The sequence below is a fragment of the Elephas maximus genome, chromosome 20, assembly GCF_024166365.1.
Source record: "Elephas maximus indicus isolate mEleMax1 chromosome 20, mEleMax1 primary haplotype, whole genome shotgun sequence".
In the NCBI taxonomy this organism is placed as follows: Eukaryota; Metazoa; Chordata; class Mammalia; order Proboscidea; family Elephantidae; genus Elephas; species Elephas maximus.
Genome location: NC_064838.1, coordinates 46,287,211 through 46,301,335, shown reverse-complemented (window position 1 = coordinate 46,301,335; position 14,125 = coordinate 46,287,211). Strand labels below are relative to the sequence as shown.

At 37.9% G+C, this 14,125-nt stretch overlaps 1 protein-coding gene across 10 annotated transcripts in view; it reads left to right on the top strand.

Annotated features, from left to right (window-relative positions):
* The window catches only part of ULK4 (unc-51 like kinase 4), a 710,695-nt gene that overhangs the window by 145,735 nt on the left and 550,835 nt on the right, over nucleotides 1–14,125 (top strand). For all 10 annotated transcript variants that reach the window (XR_007514399.1, XM_049862196.1, XM_049862197.1 and 7 more), the window contains exon 18: nucleotides 7,185–7,292. Coding sequence is in view for 9 of the 10 variants with exons in the window: in XM_049862196.1 (XP_049718153.1) it covers nucleotides 7,185–7,292 (108 nt within the window). In the remaining variant the exon portion in view is untranslated. The remainder of the gene's footprint in view (nucleotides 1–7,184; nucleotides 7,293–14,125) is intronic.

The window sequence follows — 14,125 nt, the reverse complement described above, 5'->3', positions numbered from 1 at the left end:
TCAGGCCCACCTTCTTTCTCCTCTCCTTCTTGAACTCAGATGACACAAATGTTAGATATTTTGGTACTCCCACAGTATAAAAGTTTTATACTCCCATAGTATAAAAGTTACACTTTTATAACAGTATAAAAGACCTGAATGTTTGGTCTTTTTTTTCAGTCTGTTTTCTTTCTCCTGCTTAGAATGGGAAATTTGTATTTTTCTTTCCTAAGGTTCATTATTCCGTCTTCTCCATTCTGTGGTTGAGCCCATCTAATGAATTTGTAAAATTTCAGTTATTGTATTAAAAGAAATATTGTGGTAAAATGTATATAACAAAATATTTGCTAAATTAAGCATATCTGAATGTATAATTCGGGAACTTAATGATGGTCACCATGTTGTACAGCATCACTACTATCCATCTCCAAAATTTTTTCATCATGAACAACAGAAACTCAGTGCCCCTTAAACAATAATTCCCCGTTCCCTCTCCCTCCCGGTCCCCGGTAACCATTAATAAACTTTTGCCTGTATCACTTTGCCTATTCTAGATATTTCATATAGGTGGGATCATGTAATATTTGTTCCTTTGTACCTGATTTATTTCACTCAGTATAATGTTTTCAAGGTTCATCTATGTGGTAGCATGGATCAGAACTTCATTTCTCGTTATGGCTAAAAAATATTGTTTGAGTATGCCTTAATTTATCTATTCATCTATTGGTGGACACGTGGGTTGTTTCTACCTTTCGGTTATTGTGAGTAATGCTGCAGTGGACACTGGTACAAGTATTTGTTTGAGTCTCTGCTTTCAAGTCTTTCGTATATATACCTAGAAGTGGAAATGCTGGGTCATACGGTAATTCTATGTTTAACTTTCTGAGGAACCTCCCAGCTGTTCTCCACAGCAGCTGTACCATTTTAATTTCCTATCTGCAATGGACAGAGGTTGCAATTTCTCCACATCCTTACCAACACTTGTTGTTTTCCATTTTTCTGATAATAACCATCCTATTGGGTATAAGGTAATAGTTCATTTTGGTTTTGATTTGCATCTCCCTAATGACTAATGATGTCGAGCATCCTTTCATATGCTTATTGGCAGTTTATATCTTCTTTGGAGAAAGTCTTTTTAAGTTTTTTGACCTTCGTTTTTTATTTAGGTTGTTTGTCTTTTTGTTGTTGAGTTGTAGGGGTTCTTCATGTATTCTGAATATTAAACCCTTTTCAGATACATGCTTCCCAAATATTTTCCCCCATTCTATATGTTGTCTATTCACTTTAATATACAAAAGTTTTTAATTTTGATGAACATCAATTTATCTATCTTGTCTTTTGTTGCTTCCGTTTTTGGTGTTGTATCTAAACATCCGTTGCCAGGTGACACTAAAAACATGGGCAGCAAAAGACAATGGAACCTCATAAGTATTAAAAACTTTTGTACATTAAGCAAAATGAAGAGACAGCCTACAGATTGAGAGAAAATATATGGGAACCATGTATCTAATAAGGGTTTAATATCCAAAATATATAAAGAACTTCTGCAGCTTAACAACAGAAAGGCAAAGAACCTAATCAAAAAATGGGTAAAGGTCTTGAAAAGACATTTGACCAAAGAGGTTACAAATGGACAATAGGCACATGAAGACGTGCTCAACGTCATTAGTCTTTGTTGTTGTTAGGTGCCATCGAATAGGTTCCAACTCATAGCAAGCCTGTGTACAATAGAACAAAACAATGCCCTGTCCTTTACCGTCCTCAAAATCTTGCTATATTTGAGCCATTGTTGCAGCCACTGTGTCATTCTTTCTCCTTAAGGGTTTTTCCTCTTTTCGCTGACCCCCTACCCTACCAAGCATGATGTTCTTCTCCAGGGACTGGTCCTGCCTGATAACATGTACAAAGTACATGAGATGACATCTCGCCATCCTCGTTTCTAAGGAACATTCTGACTGTACTACTTCCAAGACAGATTTGTTCATTTTTCTGGAAGTCCACTGTATATTCAGTGTTCTTTGCCAACACCATAATTAAAAAGGCATCAATTCTTCTTCGGTCTTCATTAGTCATTGTTCGGCTTTCACATGCATATGAGGCGATTGAAAATACCATAGCTTGGGTCAGGCACACCTTAGTCCTCAAAGTGACATCTTTGCCTTTTAATACTTTAAAGAGGTCTTTTGCAGCAGATTTGCCCAATGCAATGCATCTTTTGATTTTTTGACTGCTGCTTTTATGGGCGTTGATTGTGGATCCAGGTAAAATGAATCCTTGGCAACCTCAATCTTTTGTCCATTTATCGTGGTGTTGCTTATTGGTCTAGTTGTGAGGTTTTTTTCTTTATGTTGAGGTGTAATCCATACTGAAGGCTATAGTCTTTGATCTTCACAGTAAGTGCTTCAAGTCCTCTTCACTTTCCGTAGCAAGGTGTGTCATCTTCATATTGCAGATTGTTAATGAGTCTTCATCCAATCCTGATGTTGTGTTCTTCTTCATATACTACAGCTTCTTCGATTATTGGCTCAGCATATAGATTGGTGATGTAGTGGTTAAAGCACTCGGCTGCTAACCAGAAGTTTGGTGGTTTGAGCCTACTAGCCACTCCATGGGAGAAAGATGTGACAGTCTGCTTCTGTAAGAATTACAACCTCGGAAACCTTATGGGGTAGTTCTACCCTTTCCTATAGGTCGCTATGAGTCAGAATCCACTCAATGGCTATGGGTTTGGTTTTTTGGTAAGTATGGGGAAAGGATACAACCCTGACATACACACTTTCCTGATTTTAAACCATGTAATAATTAAGTGTTCTGGAATTCCCATTCTTCACATGTTATCTATAATTTGTTGTGATCCACACAGGTGAATGCTTTTCCATAGTCAATAAAACACAGGTAAACATCTTTCTGGTATTCCCTGCTTTCAGCCAAGACCCATCTGACATCAACAGTGATGTTTCACGTTCACGTCCTCTTCTTCCTACCCAGGAGTAGGAGGGAGATTTTCATATCATGCCATCTGCGAGTAGAGAGTTTACTTCTTCCAATTTAGATACATTTTACTTCCTTTTCTTGTCTAATTTTTCTGGCTAGCACTTCCAGTACAGTATTGAATAGCAGTGGTGAGAGCAGTTATCCTTCTCTTGTCCATAAGAGAAGGGGGAAACTTTCAGTCCTTCTCAGCTGAGCATATTGGCGATGTTTTTTTTTTTTAAACGAATATCCTTTATTATGTTGAGGAATTTCCCTTCTATTTCTGTCTTGAGTGTTTTTTATAATGAAAGGGTGTTAAATTTTGTCAGATGTCTCTTCTGCATCTTTTGAGATGATCCTATGGTTCTTTTTGTTTGTTCTGTTAATGTGGTGTATTACATATGTTGGTTTTCTTATGTTGAAGCACCATTGCATTTCTGAGGTAAATCTCACTTGATTGTGGTGTATAATTCTTTTAATATGCTGTTGAATTTGGTTTGCTAGTATGTTGAGGTTTTTTACATCTGTATTGATTATACGTATTCATTTGTAGTTTTCTTTCTTTTGATGTTTTATCTGACTTTTGTATCAGGGTAATGCTGGCCTTTTAGAATGAGTTAAGTAGTGTTGCCTTTTCTTCTATTTTTGGAAGCTTGTAAGAAGGACTGGGGTCGTTTCTTTTATAAATGTTTGGTAGCGTTCTCTAGTGAAGCCACCTTGTCTTGGACTTTTCTTTGTTGAGAGGTTTTTGATTACTGATTCAATCTCTTCAGTTGTAGGTCTGGTGAAGTTTTCTTCTTGAGCCAGTTTTGCTAGCTTACGTGTTTCTAGGAACTTGTTCATTTCATCTGGGTTATCCAATTTGTTGGTGTACAGTTGTTCATATTATTCTCTTATCTTTCTTATTCCTGGAGTTTTGGTGGTAATATCCCCACTTAAATTTTTGATTTTAATTATTTTCACCTTTCTGTTATTTAGGTAAAGGTTTGTCCATTTTATTGATCTTTTCAAAGAATCAAGTTCTGGTTTTGTTGATTCTCTCTGTTGTTTTTCTATTCTGTATTTGATTTTTTCTGCTCTGTTCTTTGTAATTTCATTCTTTCTGATTGCTTTGGACTTTGCTAGTGCTTCTTTTTGTAGTTTCTGAAGTTTTAAAGTAAGGATATTGGTTTGAGATCTTTTATTTTTTAAATGTAGGAATTTACTGTTCTACATTTCCCTCTGAGCATTCTTTGCTGTATTCTAGAAGTTTTGATATGTTATACTTTCATTTTGTCTCTCTAAATTTTCTGAATTCCCTTTTGATTTCTTTTTTTGATCCATTGGTTGTTTAATAGTAGGTGGTTTAATTTCCACATATTTACTTATTTTCAGTTTTCCTTCTGTTAACTTCTAGTTTGATTACATCGTGGTTAGAGAAGAGATATACTTTATGTGATTTCAGTCTTTTAAAATTTACTGAGACTTGTTTTGTGACCTAGTGTGTGGTCTGTCCTAGAGAATGATCCACGTGCACTGCAGAGAATATGTATTGTACTGTGGTCTTACATCTAGTTGATTTATTGTCTTTGTTATAAGTTACCCTAAGTTGGATCTGACTCATGGCCACCTTATGTGTAACAAAACAAAATGTTGCCTGGTCCTGTGCCATCTTCGTGATCATTGGTGTTTTTGAGTCCATTGTTGTGACTGTTGTGCCCATCCATCTCATTGAGGGTTTCCCTCATTTTCATTGACCCCCTACTTTACCAAACATGATGTTCTTTCCTAGAGATTGGTCTTTTCTCATGACAAGTCCAAAGTAGAGTGAGCCAAAATCTCTCCATCCTCACTTCTAAGGATCATTTTGGTTGTATTCTAAGACAAGTTTGTTTGTTCTGCTGGCAGTCCATGGTATAGTCAGTATCTTTTACCAGCACCACAGTTCAGTTCAAATGCATCAGTTCTTCTTCTGCTTTCCTTTTTCATTGTCCAGCTTTCCATGTATTTGGGGCATTTGAAAAGACTTTACCTTGGATTGGGTGCATGTTTTGACATCTTTGTTTTTTAAAAAAAACTTTAAAGAAGTCTTTTGCAGTAGATTTGCCCAGTGCAATACAACTTTTGATTTCTTGACTGCTGCTTCCATGGACATTGATTGTTGCTACAAGTAGTATGAAATCCTTGACAACTTCAAATTTTTTTTCCATTTATCATATTGTTGTTTTTTGGTCCAGTTGTGAGGATTTTTGTTTTCTTCATGTTCAGGTATAATCCGTGCTAAATGCTATAGTCTTTGACCTTTATCAGTAAGTGCTTCAAGTTGTCTTCATTTTTGTCAAGCAAGGTTGTGTCATCTGTATATCACAGGTTGCTAATGAGTCTTCTGCCAGTCCTGGTGCCATGTTCTTCTTCTTGTCCAGCTTCATGGATTATTTGTTCAGCATACAGATGGAATAAGTAAGATAAAGTGATAACAACCATGCTGCACACCTTGTTCAATTTTAAGCCACACAGTATACTGTTCTGTTTGAACAACTGCCTCTTGATCCATTTTACAGGTTCTGCGTGAGCACAGTTAACCAAAAACACAAACCCATTGCCGTCTAGTCGATTCCGACTCATAGCAAGCACAATTAAGTGTTCCGAAATTCTCATTCTTTGCAGTGTTATCCATAATTTGTTATGATCCATGCAGTGGAAATACCTTTGCATAATCGATAAAACACCAGGAAACATCTTTGTGGTATTCTCTGTTATTGGCCAGGATCCATCTGACATCACCAATGTTGTAAGTCCTCTTCTAAATCCAGACTGAACTTTTAGAAGTTCTCTGTTAGTGTATGGCTACAGTCATTTATGGATTATCTTCAGTAAAATTTTGCTGGAATGTGATATTCGTGATACTGTTCAATTAATTTCTGCATTCTGTTTGATCACCTTTCTTTGGAATGGGCATGGATATGGATCTCTTCCCGTCAGTTGGCCAGGTAGCTGTCTTCCAAATTTCTTGACATAGGCGAGTAAGTGCTTCCAGTGTTGCTTGCGTTTGTTGAAGCATCTTATTTTGTATTTTCTCAGTTTCCGGAGCTTTGTTTTTCACCAGTGCCTTCAGTGCAGCTTGGGTTTTTTCCTTCAGTTGGTTTATGTTGTTATTCAAATTGTAAATTTCCTTATTGATATTCTCTCTAGATATTCTGTCCATTATTGAAAATGGTGTATTGAATGTTACTGTGTTTTTTCAGTTCTTTTTGTTACTAGTTTATTTTTGGTGGCAATATACATAATCAAATACGCATCCAATCACAATTTCTACACATACAGTTTAGTGACATTGGTTACATACTTCACATTGTGTTACCGCTCTCAATATCTCTACCCGTTTTGTTTCATCATCATTAATTTAGACTTTTTTTTTCCTATTGTGCTTTCGGTGAAAGTTTACAGAGCAAATTGCTTTTGTGACAGATTGTTTTGTGACATTGGTTGCAATCCCTGCAATGTGTCAGCACTCTCCCCTTCCCAATCTTTGGTTCCCTGTTCCCATCCGGGCATTTTTCCTGTCCCTTCTGCCTTGTCATTGCTTTTGGGCAAGTGTTGCCCACTTGGGAGTTACACACATCATGGCATATATGTACAGTGGAATGCTACTCAGCAATAAAAAGGAATGAACTATTGATACACACAATAATGGATAAATCTCAAATTCTTAAGTGAAGGAAACCAGACAAAAAAGAATGCATACTGTATGTAATGTGGAGGTGTCAGACCTCCTCATCTAACTTCAGGAGAGGGGAGGATAATCACCATCTGCATCAGCCCAAAACTGATTGCTGTGGGTGGAGGTCAGACATACCTCCACTTTCCGTCCTTTTTGCCAGTTCCTGATGCTAGCCATCCCTCCCACGGCACTCTCTACTTCTCTGCTGGGTTTGATAATTTGTTGTAATGCCTCGGTTTGTCTTTAAGGATAAGGCAAGAGTGCATCACAGGATCAGGGATGGTAGTGAAAGCACTTCGTCAAATGAGGAGTGCTGTATGTATATAAGTTTCTTCATCGTATATATTTTCACTTTCATGTGAGAGAGTTACTGTTTTTTTTTCTTCAGAAGTAAGGCTCACAGTCTGGAAATAATTTGGAAACTGGTTCTTAAAAGTGGAAGATGAATTTTGTAGAATGTCTTGCCTTTTATATGTAGGCTAACGATTGAGAGAAACACATGAAATGTTAATGCTTTTTTTTCTCTTTTCAGGCAATTACTCTCTTAACTGAATTAATTAGGGAAAACTTCAGGAATAGCAAATTAAAGCAGTGCCTTTTACCAACCCTGGGAGAGTTGATCTACCTTGTAGCCACTCAGGTGAGACTGTCTGATTAACTCTGTTGCTGATTGACATGTTCTGACACATCCTGACTGATAAGTATTAATATCCTATAAAAGTTTTTTGACTTTGGCCCTCAGAGCATGCCTAAGGGACTGAGAAGAAATTTTACCTCTGGCGGAGAGAGTCATTCAGTGTCTCTCTGTCTCTCTCTGTGTCACCCTGTCTGTCTTCCTCTTTCTCTAATTCCCTCCCAGTGCCTCATGTCCTTTAAGATGTAGGAAATTCTTAGGATTTACTTTAAAACCAATGGACAGAATGGCCCCAAAGTATGCCCTAGGTTGCCACCATCTTTGATTCCTTCAACCAAGAGGAAGCCATTGGTTTTCCCAGTATAAAAGTTCCATATCAGTGTGAAACACTACTTTGTGCAAATATGTTTTTTAATGTGGCCATGGAAATTTGTGGCTGCAGTATTTGATTTCTTATTTCTAAAGCAATGATATGGATGTTGGTGATTGAATTCAACAGGGGAAAACATTTCATTAAATGTGTGTGTTTTTTAAAAGAATATTAAAATCAAGGGTTATTGATGCCATACTTTATGAGAATTTTAAATAAGTAGTACTAATATATAAGTTAATCAAAAGTTTTCTCACTGAGTCTAGTACAACTAAGTGGTGTCTGGCTACCACCACTGGCTGCTCTGACAGGGATCACAATAGAGGGGTCCTCGACAGAGCTGGAGAAAAATGTAGAACAAAATTCTAATGGACAAAAAAAGACCAGATTTACTGGCCTGACAGAGACTGAACAAACCCTGAGAGTATGGCCCCCAGATACCCTTTTAGCTCAGTAATGACGTTGCCCCTGAGGTTCACCCTTCATCCAAAGATTAGAATGCCCATAAAACAAGACTGAAGGGGCATACCAGCCCATGGGCAAGGAGGGGACAGGAAAGGTGGTACTAGGGAATCCAAGGTTGACAAGGGAGAGGGTTGATGTGTCGTGGGGTTGTTAACCAAGGTCATAAGACAGTATGTGTTCTAACTGTTTAATGAGAAGCTACTTTATTCTGTAAACCTTCATCTAAAGTACGATAAAAAAAAAAAGTTTTCTCATTGAATTTCTTAGGTTTTCATTTCTAGAACTTGCTTAAATATTATATAACTTTGGTATCATTAGTATCTAAATTAAACTGATTTTCTGGACAATCATTTAAGCAACAACTATAATTGTTGTTAAGCACCAGTATTTTAAATAACTTAGCTTCATAATTAGCATTGATAACTGGTACAGCAAATCTTTCCTCTTTTTTCTTCTTTTTCAGTTATGTCTTGGCTATTTCTGGCCAGTCCCATGTCAGAATAAATTTTAGAATCGGCTTGTCCAGTCCTGCAAAATACTCTGCTTTAAAAAATTTTTTTTTGACTCCATTAACTGTGTGTATGAATTTGTGAATAACTGATATTTTTATGATTTTGAGTCGTCCAGTACGTTTGGAAATGTACCAAATATGTATATCAATTGGGAAAGTATTTGATATCTTCATAAATTGGTTCCTCCAGTGAATGAAAAATGGTGTTACTCTCCAGATATTTGTTTTTATGTCTTTTTGTTTATTTTATTCTATTCATAAAACTCTTGAGGCTATCTTAGGTTGGATTTAGGTAATTTTATGTTTCGAATTGACAACACATTAATTCATTAGGGTAGAAAACTAGGAGATAAAGAAAGCTATATGGGGAAAAGTCTCTTACTTTTGTCTCCCCTCTGCCCTCTTCTTCCTGTAACTAACCACTCTAATTACTGTTTTACTTATATTTATAGGGTTTGTTTTATATAACAGGTAACAACTTATTTTTTTCACTTAATAATGTAACTTGGAGATATTAATACATACAGCTTCTCTCTCCGTTCCTTTATCCCTCCCTCCCTCCCTTTTCCTTTTCTTTTCATATGATGGCACACTTCTTTGTGTGATGTACCATTGTGTGCCATGTTTTGAGAAAGTTCATTTTCTTTGCACTTCCTTAGGGGTGGGACCGGAGGAGAGTTAATTTCTTTACCATCAACCTGGCCTTCGCCTCAAGGCCTTGATAACAAAGCTTAAGTTTTCCCAATTTGCAGGCCTTCAGGGTAAAAGCAAGCTTAGTTTAGCCCTCTGTGCTTAGTTGTCTAGCATTTGGTTTGGTTATTCTTGGTTTTCTTGTCAGATCTCTGATGCCTTTTAAAAATGTTGTCAACTGATGTTTTCATCAGAAGAGTGCTCTGGTAACTCGTCTACCATCTTGCTAGGAATAGAAGTCTAGTATGTTTTTGTTGTCTCTTTTTCCTTTACTTTCTTCTCCAGCTTAATTGAGATATAATTGGCATACAGTAAACTACACATATTTAAAGATTACTATCTGATATAAAAAAATTTTTTTTATCTGATGTATACACCTGTGACATTGTCACCACAATCAAGATACTCAGCATATCCATCACCTCCCAGAATTTCCCCAGTCCCCTTTGGAACCCTTCCCACTCACATCTTCCTGCCCTCCTTGCAACCACTGACTTGCTTTCTATCATTATAGATTAATTTGCATTTTCTAGAATATTGTATAAATGGAATCATACAGTATGTATTCATTGTTTCTGAAAGTGGATCTAAACAGTAATGTTTTTTGGTACTTACTTAATTGAACTTAAGCTTGGCTCTTTTAATAAAGGATTGATTCTTTTGATCACCTTTTTTTTTTTTTTTGTACTAACATTGTTTTATTTTAATGAGATTAAAACTCTTCTTCTCGACTTTAATAGGTTTGTTCCTGATCTCTGTGCCCTAACTACAATTTTCCTACCCACTGGGAATTTTAGGAACCACCTTATCCTCCTAATTAGGGAAGACACCCAAACCCATGTGGCCAGACGCTTTGAGAACCTTTGGGGCTTTCCAGACCTTTTTTTCCCCTTTTTGAAAAATTCAGTCTCTCCTTTCCTCTGTGCTTTGCAGGTCTCTAAATTCTCAGCCTTCTGCCAGCAGAGTTGTGTATTTTTATAAGGAACCAAGTTAATAAGTCACTTGTCAGATTTAAATGGGATACCACATCACCTTGGGCTCCTCCCGCCTGCAGTTTATCAGGCTGCCACCATTAGCCGCACTTCAAAATGACTCTACAGTTATTTCTGCTTTAGCTCCTTCTCATCTCATTTTCTTGTCCTTTTTTTTTTTTTACTAAATTTCATTTTGCTGTTGTTGAGAATATGCACAGCAAAACATACACCAATTCAACAGTTTCTGTACACGCAATTTCGTGATATGGATTATATTCAAGTTGTGCAACCATTCTCACCCTCCTTTTCTAACTTCTCCCTTCCTCATTAACATAAACTCACTGTGCCCTAAAGTTCCTGTCTAATCTTTCGAGTTGCTTTTGTCAGTTTGATCCCATATAGGTAGTTCTTAAAAGAGCACAGTGCTCAAAGCAGACCTTACTAGTTAAGCTAAACTATTGTTTGGTTCAAAGATGACATCAGAGGATATTTTTAGTTTAAAGACTATCTCAGGGCAATAGTTTCAAGGGTTCATCCACTCTACATGGCTCCAGAGAGTCTAGAGTCCATGAGAACTTGAAATCCTGTATTTTCTCTGTTTTGATCAGGATTCTTCTATGGAACCTTTGATCAAAATGTTCAGTAATGATAGCCGGGTACCATACAGTTCTGGTCTCATGGCAAAGGAGGCAGTTGTTCATGGAGGCAGTTAGCCACACTTTTCATATCCTCCGCAAGCTCCTAACTCTTGTCCTTCCTTTGTTGCTCCAGGTGAATAGAGACTAATTGTTGTGCCTTGGATGGCTGCCTGCAAGCTTTTAAGACCCCAGGCACTATGAAGTGAACTAGGAGATAGAACAGAAACACTAAACACGTTATTAGGCCAGTTAACTGGGATGTCCCGTGAAACCATGACCCTAAACTTCCAAACCAAGGAACCAGATTCAGTGAGATGTTTGGTTGTACATAAGCAGTCTCAGCAGCTGGTGTTTTTTGTTGTTATAAATATATCTGTTACACAACTTTTGCCAGTTCAGCTTTTTATAGGTGTCCAGCTTATTGACAGCAAGTATAATAATCATCTGTGTAACCCTACCCTTAATGCTTTTTCTTCATCACTGTTAACCTCCTTTTGTCCCACCCTACTGCCCCTGGTAGCTGCTAATAAACTTTGGTCTCTATGCATTAGCCTTTTTTTGTCTTTTTATGTAAATGAGGTCATATAATATTTGTCCTTTTGTGATTGGCATATTTTGCTCAGCATAATGTCTTAAAGCTCCATCCATACTGTAACATGTATCAAGACTTCATTTCTCCTACTAGCTGAATAACATTCCATTGTATGTATGTACCACATTTTGTTTATCTATTCATCTGTTGATGGGAGTTTGGGTTGTTTCTACCTTCTGGCTATTGTGAATTGTGTTGCAGTGAACATTGGTATACAAGTCTCTTTTTGAGTCTCTGCTTTCAAGCCTTTTGGGTGTATACCTAGGAGTGGAATTGCTGGGTCACATGGTAGTTCGGTTTTTAGTTTTTTTTGAGTAACTGCCGCACTGTTTTCCACATTGGCTGTACCATTTTGCATTCCCAACAATATTGGTAAGGGTTCTAATTTCCCCACATCCTCGCCAAAGTTCATTATTTTGTGTGTGTGTGTGCGTGTTTTTTTTTTTTTAAATCCTAGCCATCCTAGTGGGAGTGAAGTGGCGTCTCATTGTGGTTTTGATTTGCATCTCTCTGATGGCTAATGACACTGAGCATCTTTTCATGTGTTTGGTGGCCATTTGAATGTCCTGTTTGGTGAAATGTCTAATCAAGTCCTTTGCCCATTTTATGATTAGGTTATTTGTGTTTTTGTTGTTAAATTGTCGAAGTTTTATATATATTTTCGTTATTAGATTCTTGTCAGATATGTGATTTTCAAAGATATTCTCCCAGTCGGCAGCTTGTCTTTTCACTTTTTTGGTAAAATCTTTTGATCTATAAAAGTCTTTAATTTTTATGAGGTCTCATTTAGTCTTTTGTCATTGTATTATGTAATCTGTTGTTGAAAGCTGGCCCTGACAGTATGGCTCCTGCTTGTTCTTCTAAGAATTTTACGGTTTTAGTTTGCATGTTTAGGTCCTGACCCGCCTCTTGTGATAGCAGACCAGTAAAGGAAGTTACATTACTGGACCTACAATACTGGATCTACAAAAATAGCTTTTTATGCGATACACAGGCTTTTGTGGATTTGTCACTTGAATATAGGTAAACTTTAAAATCTCGGATGAGTGCTGACCTAGTGGGACTTACCTGAAATGGTTTTATATCCTGTGTATCAGAATCATCTATGCAGACTTTAGTCCTGTTGGCTCTCTAGTAAGACCTTAACGTCATACACTTGAAGACAGAAGACCAGACTGTGATCCTACAGAGGATATTATGATGCAACACTATACGTTTAGGCGTTTTTTTCTTTTGTCAAGGATACCTAACACCTTGAGTATAAGTATTCCTATTTTGTCTGGTCCATAATCATCTCTCACCTGAACTGTTGGGAGAAGTCCCCAAAAGTCTCCTTGTTTTGCTCTTGTCTCCATTACAGTCTGTTTTCCAGACATAAGCCAGAATGGGCCTGTTCAAACACACGGGAAACTAGCAGTGTCACTCCTCTGCTCAGAGCCCTCTGGTGCAGCTTCTCTCACTCAGAGTCACAGCCAAGGTCCCTGTAGTTGCGGTTAGGCTCTCGTTGACTGGTTCGCCAATACCTGTCTGGCCTCATCTTTCACTGCCCTCCTTCTCCTTTCGGCCTCCGTGACCTTCCTCATTTCCTCAGACCCACCATGCCATGCCTCTGCCTCAACACCGTTACTCTAGACTTCCCCTTATTTGCGTTGTCGCCCCGCCCCCCCCATGCTTACTTTTATTTTCTGCTCAAATGATCCCTTCAGCGAGGCTTTCCCTGGCTACAGATGAAGCTGCTACATCTGCAGTCTTCCTCTAACCCTGGGTCCTGCTGTGTTTTTCATTATAGCATCCATCGTTGTATTGACTCATGTATTTAGTTTGTTTCTTTTTTATGTCTATCCCACACTAAGCACTATTAACGCAGAAAATTTATCTGTCTTATTCATGGCTGTATGGCCACTGATTAGAAGAGTTCCTGGCACATACTAGATACTTTTTCCACGCATGAATGACTTTTTCTTGGAACTGTACCAAGGCCAGTGGGACAAGGGAAGTGAGCAAGGAGGCAGGGCTGGAGAGCCTGGCAAGGATGTGATCATGAAGGGGGCTCGTTGCCCAAGTCGGATGTCTTGATCTTGGTCCTGAAAGGAAAGGGAAGTCATTAAAGAGTTTTGAGCAGAGTGATGATGTAATGTGATTTTATATGAAAAAGACTGCTTCGTTTAAATGTGGAGAATAGTTTGGAGAATGTGGGAGAGGATTCTGAGAACCTAGATGAGAGTAAGCAAAGTAGGAGCAAAATCAGGAGAGAGAAGTGGATATTGCAAGAAGGGGGAAGTCAGCAGTGCTGAATGTAGCTTAAGGTCCAAGAAAGAGGACTAAAAGGAGTCTGTTGGATTGAATGACATGAAAGTCACTGATCACGCCACAAGCATTCTTTTAAGTGTTTGTTTATTTTACCCGGAGTGAAGGGGACGGAAGTCGGGTTAGAGTGGGTTAGGATTGAGTTGGAGACTAAGGAAACCAAGAAAATCAGTGTAAAGAGAGGTTTGGTTGTTCAAGGGAAAGGAGGAGACATTGTTTTTAAAACGGGAAACACTGCACCTATTCGAGTGGTGGCAGAAAGGATCCAGTAGAGACAGAATTTAGGAGCAGT